A 24,691-nucleotide genomic window follows, 5' to 3' on the forward strand; every position below is an offset into this window, starting at 1 on the left:
TTCTGTCTTTGTGCCAGTACCATACTGTCTTGATAAGTGTGGCTTTGTAGTAGAGCCTGAAGTCAGGCAGGTTGATTCCTCCAGTTCCATTCTTCTTTCTCAAGATCGCTTTGGCTATTCGAGGTTTTTTGTATTTCCATACAAATTGTGAAATTATTTGTTCTAGCTCTGTGAAGAATGCTGTTGGTAGCTTGATAGGGATTGCATTGAATCTATAGATTGCTTTGGGTAGTATACTCATTTTCACTATATTGATTCTTCCAATAGGACTCTTTCTTGAAACAACATTGAACTCTCACTGGCAGTGTCAGCAGGTTAGTGAAGAAATCTCTTCAGCACGGCACGTGTTCAATCCAAATTGACATTACTTGAGACATGGTTTTAACAAATGCTTGTTCATCAATACTCACCCAGCTGATTAACCTGAGTTAAAATTAGAAAAATGTCACTGGCTGCAAAGACTGAATGCCTGCAAAATTACTGCATGGAAGAGTGAAAGGCAACCATTTGAGGAAAATCAGAAGATGCACAGCATTCAGAGTCAGACCACTGCAGTGGTTTACTCCCTTCAGTGAATCTAAAGCATGTTTTAGAAAGTAGTACAGCGGCCACTCCTTATAACTTCAATCTCAAGAAACCAGGAAAATCCTTTTATAATCACCCCTAGCTTTCAGACTTAGTGTCAGAGCTTGAAGGGACAGAGATCACCAAATCCAAACTCCTCCATTTGCAGGGCAAATATATATATAGCCCAGAGCTTATGCTTCTGGAAGAAAAGAGGACTAAGAAAGGACTTATATTAAAATGAGAATAATGATTACATTAAGACAAATGTACCAGTGCAGTAATTAATTTTAAGAATTATAAACCATCTGCTGCTGCTGCTAAGTTGCTTCAGTCGTGCCCGACTCTGTGCGACCTCATAGACAGCAGCCCACCAGGCCCCACCATCCCTGGGATTTTCCAGGCAAGAACATTGGAGTGGGTTGCCATTTCCTCCTCCAATGCATGAAAGTGAAAAGTGAGAGTGAAGTCACTGAGTCGTGTCTGACTCTTAGCGACCCCATGGACTGCAGCCTACCAGGCTCCTCCGTCCATGGGATTTTCCAGGCAAGAGGACTGGAGTGGGTTGCCATTGCCTTCTCCGATAAACCATCTACTTTACAGAAAATCTTGTAAAGGATTTTCTGAACTGAAAAATTGTTTTCAGTTCTCTGGTGAGATAACAAAAACTCAAAACTCTCTTCTGGTCACTGAGAAATCTCTGGTCTAGAAATACAGAGGACAAGAATAAATGTATTGTCACAAAACAATTTGTGGTCAGTGGAGTGGGAAAAGCAGAAAACAAAGATGGAATCTAACTAGGTTTAAGCATAAATTTAACTGTTTTTGTGCCCCATCACTCTGGTTTCCCTGATAATAGATATGCCTCCTTGAGTCAATAAGAAATGACTATAAAAATGAAGTTAATGATAATCAGGAGGCTGTGCAATTAGCAAGCCCTACTGGTAAAGGCCTGGAGAGAAACTTAGTAACTGTTGGTGCTGCAGATAAAGGACGAGACTATGGGAGGAAAAAATTATAAGTGTTTTATGAGGCGTTAAACTCATCTACATAATCAATTACTCCTTACTGCTGTACATATCCATTATTTCTTTCTCTAGTTCGGACATCGTCAATATCAACATTTTGAATGTTCACAAATCCATCTGGTCTACCTAGAACTACTTGTTGGCATGGTTACCAGAAAGAGTTTTGATCTGGAGTGCTGCCAGTTTCAATGAATTGGTAAGCTAGGTAGACTGGCTGGAAATTACAGCAAGTTAGCCACTTGCTCTGTAGATCGCTCTCCCTGCTGCTGTCTAAGACTGTCAAGTCTACTCTGAAGGTTGTTGGCATAGAAGCAGGGGTCAACGTAATAAATTGTGAAACACTATGGCACTAGTCCCTTGGACTGCAAGGAGATCCAACTAGTCCATTCTAAAGGAGATCAGTCCTGGGTGTTCATTGGAAGGACTGATGCTAAAGCTGAAACTCCAATACTTTGGCCACCTCATGCAACGAGTTGACTCATTGGAAAAGACTCTGATGCTGGGAGGGATTGGGGACAGGAGGAAAAGGGGACGACAGAGCATGAGATGGCTGTATGGCATCATTGACTTGATGGACATGAGTTTGAGTGAACTCCGGGAGTTGGTGATGGACAGGAAGGCCTGGCGTGCTGTGATTCATGGGGTCGCAAAGAGTCAGACACGACTGAGTGACTGAACTGAACTGAACTGAACTGATGGCACTAGTTACAGGAGCTAGCACCTAAACAAGTGTTCATGTTTCCCTACCCAGTGTTCTTTCTATCCCATCAGATATTTGCCCATGAATGTATCTTCCAAATTCACTTCTACCCTGTACAAATTCTGAATATATGTGTTTAACAATATAAACAGAAGCTAGAGACAGATCAAGTACAACAGTTACATGAACAGAGTGAGTCTGTGTAAAAAACCTTCTCATTCCACTTCCTGACTACCTTAAGTAGTCTTCTTCTTCATTTTCCATCACACTGTTACCAGTTACAATCACATGTACATGAGGATAGCAATTTCCCTATTGGAACATTACCCCAGGTATCCGAGTCTTCAAGTTAAGTTTCCAGTTGCTACTGTTCAATGTGATACAAACAACTCCATCCTCTACCCCACATCTTATTTTCTTCGCCTTCTTAACAAGTTGCCTGCCCTGTGCCGCCTCCTCACCCACAAGGTATGCTCTTTGATCAATAGCAGCTAAAAAACAATTTGCAAGCCATTATGTTTTCATGCTATAGAGTCAGAAAGATCAAGGTAATCTAGTTGAAGCTCTTCATTACATAAATGGGGAAATTTTAGCCCACAGAATTTTACTCTATCTAATATCTTTAAAGTAGTAGAACTAAAACATGGAATTTTGGACATAGAACAGGGTGATTATTTTTCTACTTTAGTATAATATCTCAAACCATACCAATTATGCTATCTCTATAAAAAACTGATTAACATGCAAAAATTATTATATGTTAACCAGTATTATTTTTTAATGTTCAAAAATAAAATAAAGTTAATCCACAGAGATATATTTATGTATAAAAGTATACACTACTGTGAAATTTGTAAGAAAATAAAGGACTGGAACAATACTTGACACTCTTAGCACTCTGTATACAGTTTACCCTTGAATAACTTGAGGGTTATGCATGCTGACCTTCTGCACAGTCAAAAATCCTCATATAATTTATAGTTGGCACTCCACATACATGGTTCCTCTGAATCCATGGTTCAGCATCTGTGGATTCAACCAAGCCAGGATCATATAGAACTGTAGTATTTACTACTTTTAAAAATTCATGTATAAGTGACCCATGTAGTTCAAACCCATGTTGTTCAAGGGTCAACTGTATTCTATTTCACATGAAACTGAAAATCATTTCAATTTTTCCACAAACTAAAACTATAATGTTCAGATACTTGAGGAAGCCAGAATTTTCACAGGATACATTACAACCTGGTTTCTTTTTTTGCAACTCTTTCATCCAGAAAAATTTATTTTCTAGCCAAAAAAGAAGAAATTGTCTGGACATATTCCACCTGATCCATTGATAAATAAAACTGCTTACATCTTTGAAAAACATTCACAGTAATTATTGGGAAAATATTCATTTTCTTCATGAAAACCAGTAATCTAAAAAATTACCAGACAGGAAAGGACAATAACAGGATAAAACTATGTTATAAGAGTAATGAAGAAAATTTATGGATGAATATAAAAGCTCTTGGGATTGATAAAATTGCATGGCAAACCCATGATCTTTTTTTTTTTTCATGTAATGTGATAAACTACTGCTGTTTCTTTCTCACTGCCAACAGCATTAACCTTGTCCCAATCATTCACTCAAATTCCAGTCTTATTTAAAGTTTCCTATCTCTCTGACTACCTATCATTCAGAGTAAGCAGTTCCCATTGGGTCTATATTCTCAAGGTTTTATAAACACACATTCTTCTTTTCCTTCCCACTATTTCAGTCTCAGTACCAATAAACCTGATGTTTGCTTTCCTACTGTCTCATCAGTGGGAGGCATCAAGCACTTGACTGTAAGGGTGATTTTCCATAAACAAAGTCCAAGCTTATCATGTCTTTAAAAAAATTAAAATCATTCTTCTCTGAGATTATAGTTCAAATTCCTTACTTATGCATTTAAGAATCTGTGTGATTTGAGTGAAATCTACTTTCTTTCATTTCTCAATTTTCCCTTGAGGTCTCCATGCTCCAGAGCAATGCTGTTCCATAAAGCTTTCTGCTATGATGGGAATGTTACACACCTGTCCTGTCCAATATGGTGGCTACTGACTGTCTATGCCTACTGACCACTTGAAATGTAACTAATGCAACTAAAAGTCAAATCCTGATTTTAATTAATTTAGATTTAGATTGTGGAGCAATGTGTTTCCAGTGGCTACTATATGCGACAGCTCATCTCTAATGGCTCTCAAATTTCATCATGCCTCAGAGGTACCTGGAGGGCTTATGAAAACAGATTATTGGACTCTATTCCAGTTTTTGAGTTTGTAGTCTGCGATGAAGCTCAAGAATTTGCATTTCTGAAAAGGTCTCAAAATATGTTAGTCTACAGTGCACATTTGAGAACCACTGACCTGACAAATTTAAGCCCTTATTTCTCTTGAACAGATCTAGTATGTACATGTATTTATATCTGCATAGATTTCTGTTCCATTCTATCTTGGTTCTAGTCTCTTAGAGGTCCATTGTCTCTTTCATAAATCATAAGTTACCTGAAAACAAGGACTTTGCTTTCTCATATTTGCAAGACCTAAAGACCTAAAATGTCTTGATCAGTCATATAAACATAATAAACATAGAGGTTGTTGGATTAAATTAGAAGTCATTTTTAAAATGAACATTTTATTTTACATTGATTTTATTCATTCTTTTTTTTTTTTTTAATTTTATTTTATTTTTAAACTTTACATAACTGTATTAGATTTGCCAAATATCAAAATGAATCTGCCACAGGTATACATGTGTTCATTCTAAATTTAAATTTTGGTTAGATTGAAGAGTCAGTGATAAAACTAGATAATCTTAATTTTAGAATTTAGATTACATAATTTTGAGATCCTCATGGTTCTCCATAAATCCATTCATGCAATTATACTCCACTTGCACTGGTAATCATATTTATGAAGTAAAAGTGACAAATATCACAGAAATAGTTGAGAGAAGCTAAAGTCACAGTATTATTAACTTTAAAAAATAAAACAAGCTGACTTCTCTGAGAAGAATTTTTAAAAGATGAAAAGCTTTTTTTAGCTGCTTTAAACTTTTTACACTAATTCTAATTTTCAAAAAGTGAAAATAGCTCACATTTTCTGTTGAAATAAGGCTCAATACAAAAAGAGTATGGTATCATTATATTGAAGCTCAAGGTGATACAAACACCAGGAGAAGAAATATTTTCAAGATCTCTTACAGCAGTGAGCCTAGTTAAAACCAGGCAATTAGTTCCTTACTGTGATCAGCCACCTTTAAACCTGCCATTTGAAAGAAACCACCTATAGAGAAATCACTTTCACTTCTTTCTAAATTATAGTAAGTCACCACCAAATTATTTTTTCTGCAAATTATACACACACACACACACACACACACACACACAAAGAAGTTTACTCAGCATATTTTTAAAGCAAGCTTGCACTATATTAGAGATTCAAATAATGTGTGGCTATTTCATTAACCAAATCACTCTTTCCCATTTTTCACACTAATATGGACCTTTGCATGAACATTAAAGAAATATGGTTAATGAATAAACACTCAGAATCATAGCAGAAGGATGAGCCTAGATGGCATCATCTGGCCTTAGTTCATCTGTTGCTAGGTAACCAGAGATAATAAAAGGAGATCTGAAGCAAGCCAGCAAATGAAATCCAGCCCCAGCCCATCTTTAATATTAGCTCTACTACCACCATTAAGTATGCAGGAGGTCCAAAATAAAAATGAAGCACCAAAATTGGAGGAGGTAAAGTTGACTTTACCCTGTGATTTAATGCCAACCTTTCTACAACAATAAAAGGCTTAGCTGGCATGAACTTCTCTAAGGAAAAAAAATATTCCATTTTGGGTATAGTCAATGTCACTTTGAACTCGAGAGTCATTTCTAACATTCTAGGGCAGCCATTCAAATACTCACTCAGTAACTATGTGTCAGCTTGAAATGCATTCTGGAAGGGTCTGGGCCGGGGGGCAGGAGAGTTTGTTTTGGTTGATAGTATTTTTATTTTGTCTGTTGTTTCTTGTTAAGGTAATTTATGATATAAGAATGTTAACTTTCTTTAGGAAAGAATACCTACATAAGCAAATCAACAAACAATAGTGGGCCATGACTCCAGTTAAGGACCAAAGAGCACAAACAAAATTTAGATCTAGATTCAGAAACTTCTATGTTCTGTATTCATGGAACAAGACCTCATGGAACATGTGGGATTTAGCCTGGGTTTCGTCTAAGGGAAAATAAGTTACATAGATAGTAACAGCAACTATCCACAAGGCAATGGGGATCCAAAGAGCTTGTGTGTTCAAGACAAAGTGATGCTTGCCTCAAAAAGAAAGTTCATTTTTATTTTTTAGTAGTACTTCATTGAAGTCTATTCCAAGAAAAAAAAAAAAGAGAGAGAGAAAAGAAAAAGGCACCTTTTGTACCTGATCTAGTTAATCATGATGGCAAGCCTCTGAAGTGGGTACTATTATGTCAATTTTATAGATAAGGATAGATGGATAGACAGAAATATAAAAAGAAATAACTAATACTAAGCTTAAGACATTTAAAATTTGCCTAAATTCACACAACCAAAATCTAGGTATGCCTGATTTGCAAGTTCAAGTTCTTAATTATACTTTTGCATTCCCACTATGAATACTAGAAGACAGGAGAACAATACAGGGCATGTAAAATTAAGATAAATTATCAGAATTCAAATTTGATTTGGTGATCCCATTCAATATGAATACTGAAAAAGATAGCTGTTTTAAGTAAAAGAGTGAAAGAAATTATTAAAACCAACAGAAGAAAATTTCTCAGTCTAACCAGATTGCCAATTTTTTTAAACAAGATATTATATTTTATTGTACTTTATTATACAGACATCTCAAAAATGTATTTAACCAGTATGATATTATTGAAAATTTGATCATTTCCAAGTTCTTATCCACTACAAGGGGCTTCCCTGGTGGCTCAGAGGTTAAAGCGTCTGCCTCTAATCCTCCACACATATCTTGACAAGTCTTTGTAATTATGTCTGTGAGCATATTTTAGGCAGGAACATGTATCTGTTATATCTACAGGAACAGGGTTAGGATTTTGCTACCACCGTAAGGACAGGGGACTCTGGTCTGCAGGGATGATCCTATAATGAGGCTGAAACACTATAGGCACTAACATAGAGTTAAGTTATTTTTATTCAAGATAAACTAATTTTAAGTACTAGAATTAAAAAAACTGGATCTGAAGAGATACTTCTCAAGGGAATAAAGTGGATAATCACTGATTAGTGTTTCCTGTCAACCTTAATCTGAGATGAGTAGAGTCATGGCTTAGGTAGGACCAGATGAACCCTCAAAGTGACCAGTGAGTTGCATCAGCCCATTTGAGCTTCTACGCCAAATGCACTCAGGTATGGCACACAGGTCTGGACCTCAAGGATCAGGGGAGAAGATTTAATGTTATATCAAGTTTATTTTTTGGCACAAGGCATTTTTAATGGATTAGATTATGAATGTACAACAAAAAGTGATATTAAGATTTTCTATTGCTTACAAGTGACTAAAAGTCAGAGATCTTGCCTGACTTTTGATCGAAGGAGAAGAATAACTGTTCCAGCTGAAAAAAACTTTTAAGGAAATGGGAGAAACAAATATGGTATATATATATAAAATGGAATGTTATTCAGCTATGCAAAGGAATTGAATTCTGACACACAATAGATGAGCCTTGAAAACATTATGCTCAATGACAAGCATTATGCTAAGCCAGACACCAAAGGACAAATATTCTATGATTCCACTTATATGAAATATCTAGACTAGGCAAGTTCATAGGGATAGAAAGTAAATTACAGGTGACCAGGGGCTAGACATTACTTTGCCACCAAAGGTCTGTCTAGTCAAAGCTATGGTTTTTCCAATAGACATGTATGGATGTGAGAGTTGGACCATAAAGAAGGCTCAGCACTGAAGAATTGATGTTTTTGAATTGTGGTATTGGAGAAGATTCTTGGGAGTCCCTTGGGCATCAGAGGGCAAACTGACTGAAACCACAATCATAGAAAACTAACCAATCTAATCACATGGACCACAGCCTTGTCTAACTCAATGAAACTAAGCCATGCCATATAGGGCCACCCAAGGCAGACAGATCATGGTGGAGAGTTCTGACAAAATGTGGTCCACTGGAGAAAGGAAGGCAAACCACTTCAGTATCCTTGCCTTGAGAACCCCATGAACAGTATGAAAAGGCAAAAAGGTAGAATACTGAAAGATGAACTCCCCAGGTCAATAGGTGCCCAATACGCTGCTGGAGATCAGTGGAGAAATAACTCCAGAAAGAATGAAGAGATGGAGCCAAAGCAAAAACAACACGCAGTTGAGGATGTGACTGGTGATAGAAGCAAGGTCCGATGCTGTAAAGAGCAATATTGCATAGGAACCTGGAATGTTAGGTCCATGAATCAAGGCAAATTGGAAGTGGTCAAACAGGAGATGGCAAGAGTAACATCAACATTTTAGGAATCAGTGAACTAAAATGGACTAGAATGGGTGAATTTAACTCAGATGACCATTGTATCTACTACTGTGGGCAAAAATCCTTTAGAAGAACTGGAGTAGCCATCATGGTGAACAAAAGAGTCTGAAATGCAGAACTTGGATGCAATCCTAAAAACGACAGAAAGATCTCTGTTCATTTCCAAGGCAAACCATTCAATATCACAGTAATCCAAGTCTATGCCCCAACCAGTAACGCTGAAGAAGCTGAAGTTGAACAGTTCTATGAAGACCTACAAGACCTTTTAGAACTAATACCCAAAAATGATGTCCTTTTCATTTTAGGGCACTGGAATGCAAAAGTAGGAAGTCAAGAAACACCTGGAGTAACAGGCAAATTTGGCCTTTGAATACAGAATGAAGCAGGGCAAAGGCTAACAGAGTTTTGCCAAGAGAACAAACTGGTCATAGCAAACACCCTCTTCCAACAAAACAAGAGAAGACTTTACACATGGATATCACCAGACAGTCAATACTGAAATCAGATTGATTATATTCTTTGCAGCCAAAGATGGAGAAGCTCTATGCAGTCAGCAAAAACAAGACCTGGAGCTGACTGGCTCCTGATTGCCAAATTCAGACTTAAATGGAAGAAAGTCAGGGAAACCACTGGATCATTCTGATCCAACCAGTCCATCCTAAAGGAAATCAGTCCTGAATAATCATTGGAAGGACTGATGTTGAATCTGAAACTCCAATACTTTTGCCACCTGATGCGAAGAACTGACTCATTTGAAAAGACCCCGTTGCTGGGAAAGATTGAAGGCGGGAGGAAAAGGGGATGACAGAGGATGAGATGGTTGGATGGCATCACCGACTCAATGGACATGAAGTTAAGTACACTCCGAGTGATGATGAAGGACAGGAAAGCCTGGCAATCTGTAGTCCATGGGGTCTCAAAGAGTCAGAAATGACTGAGTGACTGAACAACAACAAGAGGCTGGGAGAAATGGGGAGTTAATAATTGTCTAATGGGAATAGACTTTCTGTTTGGGGTGATGAAAAATTTTGGAAATAGATATTAACGATGACTATTTAATGTTATGAATACACTTGATGCCACTGAATTGTACACTTAAAATGGTTACAAATGGCAAACTTCATGTCAAATATATTCTACCACAATTAAAGATAATATTAAAAGAGGAAAGATGAGAGAAGAGAGAAAACTTCTTTGATAATAATACCTCATAATCCATCATGATTATGCAATACATACATACATTATATATATGTATATAGCCATTTTCTAAAGGTAGCATGAAAGGAAATCAAGAAAACTCAGTGCACAGGGAGGAATGATGGGGCCTGCAACTTGGATAAACATATAGGAGGAACTACCTAACTCCAGAGGCTAGCGTGGAGGAGGGACCCTAATGAGAAGAGACAGCCAGAGGCAAGTTCAAAAGAGTAGACTATAATGTGTCTCTGTGAGACTTCTAAAATTGTGTATAGAAAGTATGAGAAATAGTGGGGGAGGGTGGTTTACAAATAATTAGTATGAGATGGAGCATAATTCCCCATCCTCTAGAGCCCTCAATGGCCTCTAGGTAAGGGACAGGAAAGAGAGGACTGCCATTCAGGATTCTAGATAGGGAGCTCGAACCAGCCCCCTGGTGAGGGTGACCCTACCAGGGTAGTTACAGCTGGGTTTGGCCCAGGCATACATGAATGTGACCCCTCTCACCAGGGTGCTGCAGCAATCCCTGACCATGTGGAAAACCAGGATAACAGCAAACATAATGGGAAAGAATATGAATACATATAAATATATATATGGGCTTCTCTGATAGCTCAGTTGATAAAGAATCTGCCTGCAATGCAGGAGACCCCAGTTTGATTTCTGGGTTGGGAAGATCCCCTGGAGAAAGGAAAGGCTACCCACTCCATTATTCTGCCCTGGAGAATTCCACGGACTATAGCCCAGGGTGTTGCAAAAAGTCAGACACAACTGAGCGACTTTCATGTGTGTGTGTGTGTGTGATTCTTTTTGTCATGATCATGCTGTCCTATGCAATTAATGTTTTATGAAACAGAATACATTGATACCAATTATGTGAATATATTTATCATAATATCCATTTTATTTACCATAACTTTATTCTCTTACTAATTTTAATGTTAAAATCTGACTTCTCATACACATGTACCATTTAATCCAGTTATCCATTCCTTCCATAAAATGTATCCAAAGACATTAGGAATGGATTACTGAATGTAAAATTATAAAACCATGGAGTATTTAAATCATAATGCAACAGTGAATTTAACCTATGATATCATGAATAAATATCTTTAAGCAAAACTAGCTTAATGACATTATTCCCCTATGGACATGGTAATTAAAAATTTAGAGAAGTCTAAATGGATTATCCAAATAGCTTCTCAGATCAGATCAGATCAGATCAGTCGCTCAGTTGAGTCCAACTCTTTGTGACCCCATGAATCGCAGTACACCAGGCCTTCCTGTCCATCACCAAATCCCGGAGTTCACTGAGACTCATGTCCATCGAGTCAGTGATGCCATTCAGCCATTTCAACTTCTGTCATCCCCTTCTCCTCTTGCCCCCAATCCCTCCCAGCATCAGAGTCTTTTCCAATGAGTCAGCTCTTCACATGAGGTGGCCAAAGTACTGGAGTTTCAGCCTTAGCATCATTCCTTCCAAAGAAATCCCAGGGCTGATCTCCTTCAGAATGGACTGGTTGGATCTCCTTGCAGTCCAAGGGACTCTCAAGAGTCTTCTCCAACACCACAGTTCAAAAGCATCAATTCTTCGGTGCTCAGCCTTCTTCACAGTCCAACTCTCACATCCATACATGACCACAGGAAAAACCATAGCCTTGACTAGACGAACCTTTGTTGGCAAAGTAATGTCTCTGCTTTTGAATATGCTATCTAGGTTGGTCATAACTTTCCTTCCAAGGAGTAAGCGTCTTTTAATTTCATGGCTGCAGTCACCATCTGCAGTGATTTTGGAGCCCAGAAAAATAAAGTCTGACACCGTTTCCACTGTTTCCCCATCTATTTCCCATGAAGTGATGGGACCAGATACCATGATCTTCGTTTTCTGAATGTTGAGCTTTAAGTCAACTTTTTCACTCTCCACTTTCACTTTCATCAAGAGGCTTTTTAGTTCCTCTTCACTTTCTGCCATAAAGGTGGTGTCATCTGTATATCTGAGGTTATTGATATTTCTCCCTGCAATCTTGATTCCAGCTTGTGCTTCTTTCAGTCCAGCGTTTCTCATGATGTACTCTGTATAGAAGTTAAATAAGCAGGGTGACAATATACGGCCTTGACGAACTCCTTTTCCTATTTGGAACCAGTCTGTTGTTCCATGTCCAGTTCTAACTGTTGCTTCCTGACCTGCATACAAATTTCTCAAGAGGCAGATCAGGTGGTCTGGCATTCCCATCTCTTTCAGAATGTTCCACAGTTTATTATAATCCACACACTCAAAGACTATGGCATAGTCAATAAAGCAGAAATAGATGTTTTTCTGGAACTCTCTTGCTTTTTCCATAATCCAGCGGATGTTGGCAATTTGATCTCTGGTTCCTCTGCCTTTTCTAAAACTAGCTTGAACATCAGGAAGTTCACGGTTCACATATTGCTGAACCCTGGCTTGGAGAATTTTGAGTATTACTTTACTAGCATGTGAGATGAGTGCAATTGTGTGGTAGTTTGAGCATTCTTTGGCATTGCCTTTCTTTGGGATTGGAATGAAAACTGACCTTTTCCAGTCCTGTGGCCACTGCTGAGTTTTCCAAATTTGCTGGCATAGTGAGTGAAGCACTTTCACAGCATCATCTTTCAGGATTTGAAATAGCTCCACTGGAATTCCATCACCTCCACTAGCTTTGTTCGTAATGATGCTTTCTAAGGCCCACTTGACTTCACATTCCAGGATGTCTGGCTCTAGGTCAGTGATCACACCATCGTGATTATCTGGGTTGTGAAGATCTTTTTTGTACAGTTCTCCTGTGTATTCTTGCCATCTCTTCTTAATATCTTCTGCTTCTGTTAGGTCCATACCATTTCTGTCCTTTATCGAGCCCATCTTTGCATGAAATATTCCTTTGGTATCTCTGATTTTCTTGAAGAGATCTCTAGTCTTTCCCATTCTGTTGTTTTCCTCTATTTCTTTGCATTGATCGCTGAGAAGGCTTTCTTATCTCTTCTTGCTATTCTTTGGAACTCTGCATTCAGATGTTTATATCTTTCCTTTTCTCCTTTGCTTTTCGCTTCTCTTCTTTTCACAGCTATTTGTAAGGCCTCCCCAGACAGCCATTTGCTTTTTTGCATTTCTTTTCCATGGGGATGGTCTTGATCCCTGTCTCCCGTACAATGTCACGAACGTCATTCCATAGTTCATCAGGCACTCTATCTATCAGATCTAGGCCCTTAAATCTATTTCTCACTTCCACTGTATAATCATAAGGGCTTCTAAGATCACTTAATTAACATGAACTTGGAAATCAGTTTTTTGGTTTGCTCATTTATTTCTTTGACAGCCAGAGGATCAACTCAATCCAATTGTTGAACTTTACTTAACTGCAGATAAAAAGAACACTGGTACAATTTTCTGAAACATGTAGAAGTGAGAAATGCAGTGTTAGTTATTCTAATCAATTGTTATATTGTATATTATATTCCAATCAAGAGTTATATTGCAATTCAATTGGTAGAAAAATTTAAGCAGCTTGTTTGATTGTCTTGGAAAAAATTTCTAGGCATCTATGGCTCCTCTGGGTGAAAAGCAGGAGTCTTGCTAATCTTAGCTTTCACTCCCTTTCCATCTATATTCTACTACCTCTAGTCTTCTCAGTATTCACCTCTTGCATAATGGCTAATGAAAAGACCTACATATAATTCCCCCTGCCAGTTCAATGTGCTCAGGCAGAGTCTTTTCAGTACTAAAAAACTTCAGGTTTTATACTAGAAAACTGGGTCTTTATTGGTGGGAGGCAATTTGGCATCTCTGAAAGAAGGATGTGAATATTTTTCATGTTCATCAAAGGGGCAATAGGTTAAAAACCAATTGAGAAAGTGTTCTATCAACATTGAACATTTATCTGTCCATCCTGACTGATTTGGCAATTGCTATCCTTCTGCTTATAATTTCCTTCTCTGTCTGCTCATGGTCAATGTCTATACATCCTTTAAAATCAAGTTTAGGTGGCATTTCCTCTGAAAGCCTTCCCATGAACATTAGACTGGATTTATGCAGCTGTCTCCCACCTAGATTTTAAAGTCCTTCAATACAGAGATTGTGCATTATTTCTGTTTGGATCATAGATACCTATCACAATTCTTGTCACGTAAGAGACACTTAAATAATGTGAGATGAACTGAAATGAACTGGACTTTCAATCTAAGTAAGCGATCCTATCACTGCTCTTACTCAGAAGCATGAGAAAGTATTTTCTTCCAATGTACTGTGCCTCTTTTACATCACACCTGCTCTTGCATATAGCCTTTTCTTCAGCCTACACTTATCACCACCCTCTTGCTCTCTGAGAGGAACAAGAGAATTCTACTTTCCAAGAATAATACCTATGCTCCTGTGCACACATCCCACCATTATACCCTTTGTCTTGCAAAGCCCCACTCTTCTCCTGATTCATTTCTTTTGCTTACAAACATGTTCAGTTTACTTAGTCTGAAACTTTCTTAAGAGGTCTTATTAGCCTCTTAAACTATAATTCACTCCCCACTCACAGATTTTCCCAAACAAATCTGCAGGTCAGTATTAAAAAAAAAAAAAAAAAGATCAAAATTATGTGTACATAAATGAGGAAGAGAAAGAGGGGAAGATATTGAGAAGCTGATTTGCAACTATTAGAGAAGGAGTGGGCTAGAGGGAAGCAACAAATATACTGCTTATATAGAGACTAACATAGTACTTAATAAATTCTACTTGCTCACCAAATGCTATACATTAATAGAGTTGTTGCAACTCAGTCACTTACCATATATGAGCATTCACCTCAAACTTTTAAACTCTGAAATTTGTTTGGTATATACTTTAATTTCATGTTAGATATCTTAATTTTGAAGTATGGGTATGCAAAATGAGTGTTACATATAAACTTCCTCTAAAAAAATACTTTATCTGCTTTTTGCAAATGTTTGAGAGCTTTAAGTCTTTATTGGATTTGTTTGTTGTATAGAGTCTATTTTATGTCAAAAGAAACATATCGGTCATGATTTAATTTTTTGAGGGGTTAATGAAGGAGGATGGTGGGATGGAGGGAGAGAAGAAGATTCAAGTTCCCTACACAGAAACAATATGGAGACACAGGTGTCACTAGGAAATTATCTTCTATAGGGGAAGTTATCAAGCAAATAAATTATTGTGGCACTGAGAGAGTCAATTACTAGGTAAGCTGATAAGAAGTCTAGGGCCCCTGAGGAGGAGATAGGGGTCCGGAGCCCTTGAGAAGGAGAAACAGGTCTGCAGCTCTCAAGGAGAAAAGGAGAAACATTTTTTTTTTTCTATATTGCTTTGTCTTAGTCAATATAATAATTTATCTTGCTTGAGGACATGTTTCTTCTTCATAAAAACTTCTGACTAATCTTGTTGTCTTAAGAAATATGTTGTGGGAGTGGGTCTGGTAAACATATATAAGGCCTTAGCAAGACTAGCGAGTGGGGGCACTCTCTGTCCCCCTTCTGATGTCTGTGTCAGAAGCATTCTCTGTCCTTTTTCATACCTTAATAAAACTCTGCCACACAAAAACTCTTGAGTGATCAAACCTGGTCCCTGGTCTTGAAGCTAAAACTTCTTCTTCAGAGATCATGAATCTGACATCCTTCACTGTAAGCTGTCATCTTGGGGGCTCATCCGGGATCTTCAGAACAAGGTAAGAACACTCAGAGACCTAGCCTTTCTGCTTTCTCAGTATGCATGTTTTCTGCTTTATTTTACTAACCCTTCGGTGTGCTTGTGTGAATGAAAGACACAAACTGTGTGAAGCAAGTGATGAGCCCTGCTCTAGGGTTTTGAAGTCCCTCATAATGACTGAAGGCAGCCCCAAAAGGAGGGCCTTGTCAGGATTTATACTGGCCTGCCAATGCCAAAAGACACCCAATGTCCCTGCGAGGGGAGCAGCCAGAGATGGACAAAGTGTGTGGACCCAACTTTCCTTTCTTGGTCACCTTTTCCTGGTTTCTTTGACCATTTCATAATTGCGCGGGGAATTAGAACTACTAAACTAATCTGTCAGATCACAGACTTTCAGTGGACTTCTGATTCATGTTGTTACTATGTACTTTTACTTAGACTCCATGTATGGAAGCACCTAGCCTTGTTAAGAGCCAAGAGTTACAAGAGCATGTTTGGGAGCAAGGCGGAGCTCTAGCTCCAGGAACGTCTCTCAAGCTAGAGGTCACTCTCTTGACTGCCCGCCTCAGGGGCCAGCGACCTGAAAGTGAGTCTTTGTCATGGCTATGCCTCCTAGCTATGTAAATAGAAGTACTGTTTGTGACCTTGAGTTTTTTGAGGACACAGATGGGGAACTGCAGGATCTGGTCAGATTGGAAATGCAGTAAGCTTCTTCCTTTGGTAGCGTTAGCTATTAGTGGACCAGAGGAGGCTCTCTGGTGGCTTTTATCTCAACTCCTTAGATATTTCTTTCTGTGGAAACTGTGGGAATGAACTGGAAGGATTGGCCCTAATAGCTTGAGAACAAAAATCACTTTTTCCTCGGTGGCCGATCCTCTACCACCTCTTTTGCTATCACAGATACTGGCGTGGTGACACTCAAAAGGGACATCTTGGGTTTTTGTTCGTCCCTTTATAACTCACTGCTTTTACTGCAGTCAGTGTGCACAGGCACACGTAAGACGGATGCTTCCCCTAGTAGTCCTGGCTTGGGAAACATTCCAGGAAACTACTCTGCTCCACCCCGGATGGCATCAGAGGAAAAGGACAAGTCAGATGAAGGTCATGGTGCTTTGGAACTAGAAATCAATTTGGGATGCCATCAGGTCTAACCCAGTGCATCTCCACCCTGCCTTGGTGGTAGAACCAGGAGGGATGAGTAAGGTGTCTGTGTCAGTAAGGGACAGACTAAGTCTGACCAGGGAAGGAAAGCTTCGGTGGAGAGTCTTTCTACACCCCCATCTAGGGCAGGGAGGGACGCCTCCAGTGGGAAGAAGCCACAGCTGTGTATGCTGCTTTTTTCTCTCTTACAGATGGAAGCTGATAGTTCCAGAACCACTATTTTAAAATGTATTTTAAAAACTGGGACAAGTTTGATCCCCAGAGTTTAAAAAGACATGCCTGATCTTCTTCTGTGATATTGAATGGCCACAGTATATTTTGGAAGATGGGGAAAACAGACCAGTTAAAGGGCCTCAACTATAATACTGTTTTATAATTAGACTGGTTCTGTGGAAAACAAGAGAAATGAGTAGAAGTGTCATATACGTTGCTCTTTATCTCTCTGTAAGACTTGCCAGACTTAAATCCCAAGAATACAGATTTGGCTGTGAAACCTTCAGCTCCCTCCATCCTCTACTTTGCCCCTGTATCCGGGGCTCCCAACTGAACAGGCTGAGAACTGGGGCACCCTTCAAGGTGGGGTTGCTTCTGTCTCTGTAGAAATTCAAACAGTCCCAATTGTGGTTGAGACTGTCGAGAGGATCCAAAAAGGTACATAGAAGCCTTTATGGGACTAATTGTACTTTATGACCTTACTTGGAGAGATGTAATATATGTCTTGGGACAGATGCTGACTCCTGACTTGAAAACTTGAATTTTGTGGGAAGCTACTACTTTTGGAGATGAATGCATTGAAAGTGAGATAAGGGGAAGGAAGGAACATGAGGTGGCAAGAATACACAGAAGAACTATACAAAAATGATCTTTATGACCCAGATAACCATGATGGTGCAATCACTCACCTAGAGTAAGACATCCTGGAATGTGAAGTCAAGTCAGCTTTAGGAAACATCACCATGAACAAAGCGATGGAATACCAGTTGTGGAGGTGCCGAGGTCCAGCCCCGGCTGATCCAGGGTATTCGAAGGAGAGACGGCCTAGGCGACTATTTATATGTTAATTAGAGATAATAAAGAGTAATAGAATGAGGATAGCTCAGTAGGGAAATTCAGTGGAGAAAAGAAGCTGAGTGGCTTGGTTTACGCGGAAAATCAATATAACCCGTGACACCAGGTTAGCTCTGACCACGGAGGCCGCAGGCGCCCTCTTGAATAGCGGAAGGTGCCCCACCTTAGACACCTTTTAGAGTAGGTCTTAGAAGCCCAGGCAAATAAATGGTCGCAGAGGATATCCGCGCTCCAGATGGACACTCGGCTGGAAGTTAAAGGGAAGAATGACATGGGGAGACCAAGCGGTGGTGAGCAAGGCCCATAGCTTTATTTTTAACAGGGGCTTTTATACCCTAAGTTACACATAGAGGATAATAGGGGATGCAAAGTCAGCAGTCTTTCATGCTTATCAAAAACCAGGGTTTCTTTCCTGCAAATTTATCGTATACAAATGGTTTAGGTGATTTACATCATCTTCTGGCCAGAAGGCCTATTAACATTTTATGACTCTTGACAAGGACTTATCAACAAAGATTTATTTTCTCTAAGAGTAATTATTTTAAGGTTTGGCGCCATCTTCCGAAGATAAAATTGCATTCCTATAGGGCGGATGTGTAATGGGTTTACAAAGGAAAGAATTTATTACCTTAAGGGTCTAAAGTTACTAACACCAAGGCCACTACTTATTTTTTCTACATACCAACTATATTAATTAATACATTAATTAACATTCAAGGATACAATTCAGGGGATGTGAAAACTTGGCAACAAACATTGGCTCATCAATGAAATCTTTTACTAGTTTTATTCTGACAGTTTCTAACTCTCTGAAAGGCTCTAAGCTATTTGAATATCTTAAGCTTCCCGTGCCTCTCGAGGCTGGGAGACTGTAAACAATTGTATGCATAGCTGTAGGTGTCCAGGTAAACTTGTCAGGGGAGTTAGAGAGCCATGTGAGGGGTTTGGATTTAAACACTCCTAATTGCCCAGGAACTTTATTAACTGGAGCTGTAAGTTAACTCTTTGACAGAGAGAGCGAGATGGTGGTGGGGGACAGCCCCCAGTAAAGTCAGAGGTGAGAGCACAAAGCAATAAAGTAGGCAGACTCTGGTTTTTGGGGGTAGATGCTCGAGAATATCCGGGGGCACTCCCGAGGCTCGATCCCGCCTTTGCGTATGCCGAGCCTCCTTCCTCATGACCTTTGTCACGAGTGGAATGTCTCTCGCAGGCTCCCGGCATGGAGGCGATGGAATACCAGTTGAGCTATTTTAAAGTGCTGCACTCAATACGCCAGAAAATTTGGAAAATTCAGCAGTAGCCACAGGACTGGAAAAGGTCAGTTTTCATTCCAGTCCCAAAGAAGGGCAATGCCAAAGAATGTTCAAACTACTGCATAAGGCACACTCATCTCACATGCTAGCAAAAGAATGCTCAAAAATTCTCCAAGCCAGGGTTCAACAGTACATGAACCACGAACTTCCAGATGTTCAAGCTGGATTTAGAAAAGGAAGAAGAACCAGAGACCAAATTGCCAACATCTGTTGGATCATTGAAAAAGCAAAAGCATTCCAGAAAAACATCTACATCTGCTTTATTGACTACACCAAAGCCTTTGACTGTGTGGATCACAATAAACTGTGGAAAATTCTGAAAGAGAAAGGAATACCAGACCACCTGACATGCCTCCTGAGAAATCTGTATGGAGGTCAAGAAGCAACAGTTAGAAATGGACATGGAACAATAGACTGGTTCCAAGTCGGGAAAGGAATACGTCAAGGCTGTATATTGTCACCCTGCTTGTTTAACTTCTATGCAGAGTACACCATGCAAAATTCTGGACTGGATGAAGCACAAGCTGGAATCAAGAATTACAGGAGAAATATCAATAACCTCATTTATGCAGATGACACCACACTTATGACAGAAAGCGAAGAAATAAAGAGCCTCTTGATGAAAGTGAAAGAGGAGAGTGAAAAAGTTGGCTTAAAGCTCAACATTCAGAAAACTAAGATCATGGCATCTGGTCCACTCACTCCATGGCAAATAGATGGGGAAACAGTGGAAACAGTGACAGACTTTATTTTGGGGGGCTCCAAATTCACTGCAGATGGTGACTGCAGCCATGAAATTAAAAGATGCTTGCTCCTTGGAAGGAAAGCTATGACCAACCTAGACAGCATATTAAAAAGCAGAGCTATTACTTTGCCAACAAAGGTCCATCTAGTCAAAGCTATGGTTTTTCCAGTAGCCACATATGGATGTGAGAGTTGGACTATAAAGAAAGCTGAGCACTGAAGAATTGATGCTTTTGAACTGTGGTGTTGGAGAAGATTCTTGAAAGTCACTTGGACTGCAAGGAGATCCAACCAGTCCATCCTAAAGGAAATCAGTTCTGAATATTCATTGGAAGGACTGATGCTAAAGCTGAAACTCCAATACTTTGGTCACCTGATATGAAGAACTGACTCCTAGGAAAACATCCTGATACTGGGAAAGATTGAAGGCGGGAGGAGAAGGGGACAACAGAGGATGAGATGGTTGGATGACATCACTCACTCAATGGACATGAGTTTAAGCAAGCTCTGGAAGTTGGTTTGGACAGGGAAGCCTGGCGTGCTACAGTACATGGGGTCACAAAGAGTTGGACATGACTGAGCAATTGAACTGAACTGAACTACTGGAAGCCAAGGGTTTCCAATAACAGAGCCACTTTGCTGGATGTATTCTTGAAGGACTCAAGCGAGCACATGCTCGGACTTTAGACTATGCTAAGTGAGCTGACATAGAACAAGGAGAGAAGGAAACTCCTGGTAAATTTCTAGATAGACTATAGGAAGCTCTCCACAAGTTTACTGACATTGATCCCAAAAATTCAGAAGGAGGAGTAATCTTAAAAGACAGATTTGTCACTCAGTTGGCTCCAGATGCCGTAAGTTATGAAAACAGGCTTTTGGAACAAATTAGTGTTTAAAAAGCTGTTACAGCTGGTTCAGATGGTATATTATGGTAGAGAATACGAGGAGGAAAATAGGAGGCAAAAATAAAATAAAATAAGAACCAGGCAAAAGACTGAAGCCCCAACAATGTCTGTTAGACCTGCTCAGAAACAGCTTGAGAAAAAGACCCAGAAGAACCCAGGTGAAAAGGGATGGGCTTGTTATTATCATGGGAAGGAGAGGCATCTCAGGCAGGATTGCCCTTAGGATCTAAGCCACCCCCGGATCCATGTCCAGTCTGCAAAGGACCATACTGGAAGAGACTGCCCTCAGAGGCATAGAGCACAGGGGTCAGATTCTCAAGACAATTGGGACTGAAGGTGCCCAGGGGCCCCCGCACAAGCTCCCATCCTAATTACACCTAAGGAACCCCAGATATAAATAACTGTAGGGGGCCAATCAGTCAATTTTCTTTTGCACACTCAGGCAACTTTCTCTGCGCTCATTGAAGCCCCTAGTCTGCTTTCCTCCCAATCCACTGCTGTAATGGGACTGTCTGGACAAGCCAAACATTGTTATTTCAGTCATCCTCTAAGCTGCAACTGAGACTCTGTGCTATTTTCACAAGAGATTCTGATCATGCCAGAGTCTCCCTCACCCTTTCTGGGGAGGGATATACTGAGAAAGGTCCATGCCTGTTTTCATAAATATGGAACCTGTTCTTTTAATTGAAGAATATGCAAATCCTATAGTATGGGCTGACAGAAAAACTGGGTTGAACATAAAATGCTGTTCCAATTTTTATCACGCTCAATGACCCTCACTTATTTCCATTTCAAAAGCAGTATCCATTAAAGCCTGAGGTTAAGGAAGAGTTAAGACCCACCATTGAAAATTTAAAGGAACAAGGGCTATTAATTCCCTATAAAAGTCCATGCAACAGTCCTATTTTGGGTGTAAAAAAGTCAAATGATAAATAGAGACTTGTTCAAGACATAAAAATAGTGTCTAATTCTTATACTTTATTGTTTGAAATTTCTAAACAAGCCAAATATTGTTCAGTCACTGATTTGAAGGATACTTTATAGAGTTAAATGTATACTAAATCATCCTCTACCTATGACTTTAAGACAATTGAGAGGATTCTTAAGTATTACAGCTATTGCCACATTTGGATTCTGGGTTATAGGGAACTTGCCCGGCCTTTATATAAACTTATTACTGAGACTCAGCAGGCCCAGACCAAAAAGCTGGGCCAGAGACTCAAAAGGCTTTTAAAGCTTTTCAAACTGCTCTCTTGCAGGCTCCCACTTTGAGTTTGCGCACAGGATCAGAGTTCCGTTTGTTACTGAAAAAAAGCTATGGCTGCATTGCTTAAGGGTAATTGCTACTATTGTTTTGCTAATGCTTAAAGCTCGTAAGTTTACTAATGGGCAAAATCTTACTATACTCATGATAAGTGGGATCTTAAGCTTCAAAGTTCAGAGCAACAGTGCTCCATCTTTAAAGCTGCTGTAACTCAAGGGGTGTCAAAAGCTATAATAGAATAGAATATCACTTACACTGTTCTTGGAGAACCTAATATTCAGAAAAAGTTGAAAAGGCTAATGATGTTATTAAGAGGCATCTGCATAAACCAGCTCAGGAAACACAAGACAGCTGGTTTCAAGTTTCACCCATAGCTTTAATGAGGGCTCAAACTGTTCCTAAGAAGAAGGGACTGTCTCTATGACAGACTGTTTTTGTGCACAGATATTGTCATAGATCCTGAAGCCTTAGAATTAACTATGTGACTCAGCTTTCAGCTTTTCAACCTTCTCATCAATTGAAGGCTTCAAATGATGTATTTCTCCACTTCAAGGAAAGGACTTTCTTCAGCTCTGCGAATACCTTCACCAAAAACAATCATGTGACACCTCTTGATCTGATGACATCTAACAATCCTAAGATGGACTGATGTAACTATGGACATAATGTAACTTTTAATTTTGATTTTGTTTTAACTTGGTTTAATGACTATTTTGCCTTACATCTGTAACTGTAAAATGGGGTTTCTAACTGTCTGAAAACTTTTAAGTTACAAATGGTTGTTTAAGCTCCTACAAGTGACACAACCTCTTCCAATTATTACTTGGGGCCCCTGGATCAGAGACCCTCAATATGAGGGCTAGGAGAATATGTTGCCTCAACAATTTAGGGATGATGCCCCTCATCAGGAAATAGTTATGGAATGAAAATGGCGCTCCTTTCCCTTGGCAACATAATTCTCCTAAAAGAAAAGGGTGGTGGGTTCTCCTAAAAGAAAGAGAAAAGGTTCTCCTAAAAGAAAAGAGTCACTTACTAGATAGGTTGATAAGAAGTCCAGGGCCCCCGAGGAGGAGAAAGGGGTCTGGAGCCCTTGAGAAGGAGAAAGGGGTCTGGGGCTCTCAAGGGGAAAAGAAAAAATGCTTTTTTTTCCTACATTGCTTTGCTTAGTTAATAAAGCAATGTATCTTTCTCAAGGACATGTTTCTCCTTAACATGAACCTTCTGACTAATCTTGTTATCGTAAGAAGTACATGTTGGAGTGGGTCTGGTAAGACCTTTCTATTGTTAGTTCTAATCTTGTTAATTTAAGATGTATGTTGTGGGAGTGGGTCTGGTAAAAAAGTATGTGAAGGCCTCGATAAGACTAGTGAGTGGGGGCACTCTCTGTCCCCCTTCTGATGTCTGTGTCAGAAGCATTCTCTGTCCGTTTTCATACCTTAATAAAACTCTGCTACACAAAAGCTCTTGAGTAATCAAGCTACCCTGATAGTTCAGTTGGTAAAGAATCAATATGTGATCAGTAAGAATCAGTATGACTGTATGGATCACAATAAATTGTAGAAAATTCTGAAAGAAATGGGAATACCAGACCACCTCCCCTTGCCTCCTGAGAAACCTGTATGCAGGTCAGGAAGCAACAGTTAGAACTGGACATGGAACAACAGACTGGTTCCAAATAGGAAAAGGAGTATGTCAAGGCTGTATATTGTCACCCTGCTTATTTAACTTCTGTGCAGACTACATCATGAGAAACACTGAGCTGGAAGAAGCACAGCTGGAATCAAGATTGCAGGGAGAAATATCAATAACCTCAGATGTGCAGATGACACCACCCTTATGGCAGACCGTGAAGAGGAACTAAAAAGCCTCTTGATGAAGGTGAAAGAGGAGAGTGAAAAAGTTGACTTAAAACTCAACATTCAGAAAACGAAGATCATGGTATCTGGTCCCATCACTTCATGGGAAAGAGATGGGGAAACAATGGAAACAGTGTCAGACTTTATTTTTCTGGGCTCCAAAATCACTACAGATGGGGACTGCAGCCATGAAATTAAAAGACGCTTACTTCTTGGAAGAAAAGTTATGACCAACCTAGATAGCATATTCAAAAGCAGAGACATTACTTTGCCAACTAAGGTCCATCTAGTCAAGGCTATGGTTTTTCCAGTGGTCATGTATGGATGTGAGAGTTGGACTGTGAAGAAGGCTGAGCGCCGAAGAATTGATGCTTTTGAACTGTGGTGATGGAGAAGACTCCTTCCCTTGGACTTCAAGGAGATCCAACCAGTCCATTCTGAAGGAGATCAGCCCTGGGATTTCTTTGGAAGGAATGATGCTAAAGCTGAAACTCCAGTACTTTGGCCACCTCATGTGAAGAGTTGACTTATTGGAAAAGACTCTGATGCTGGAAGGGATTGGGGGCAGGAGGTGAAGGGGACAACAGAGGATGAGATGGCTGGATGGCATCACTGACTCAATGAACTTGAGTCTCAGTGAACTCTGGGAGATGGTGATGGACA

General features: G+C 39.5%; 1 protein-coding gene across 10 annotated transcripts in view; it reads right to left on the reverse strand.

Moving 5' to 3' along the window:
• The window catches only part of LOC129659367 (uncharacterized), a 382,363-nt gene that overhangs the window by 113,081 nt on the left and 244,591 nt on the right, over nt 1–24,691 (reverse strand). For 2 of the 10 annotated variants that reach the window (XM_055590615.1, XM_055590614.1), the window contains exon 4: nt 3,209–3,318. The exons of 5 other annotated variants lie outside the window; for them this stretch is intronic. In XM_055590615.1, the coding sequence (XP_055446590.1) occupies nt 3,224–3,318 (95 nt within the window). In that variant the 3' untranslated portion in view covers nt 3,209–3,223. Of the gene's footprint in view, nt 1–402; nt 424–3,116; nt 3,319–24,691 lie in introns of those variants that run through there. 3 more of the 10 variants (XR_008718050.1, XM_055590608.1, XM_055590607.1) reach the window with 3 other exon arrangements.

The sequence above is a fragment of the Bubalus kerabau genome, chromosome 8 (assembly GCF_029407905.1).
Source record: "Bubalus kerabau isolate K-KA32 ecotype Philippines breed swamp buffalo chromosome 8, PCC_UOA_SB_1v2, whole genome shotgun sequence".
In the NCBI taxonomy this organism is placed as follows: Eukaryota; Metazoa; Chordata; class Mammalia; order Artiodactyla; family Bovidae; genus Bubalus; species Bubalus kerabau.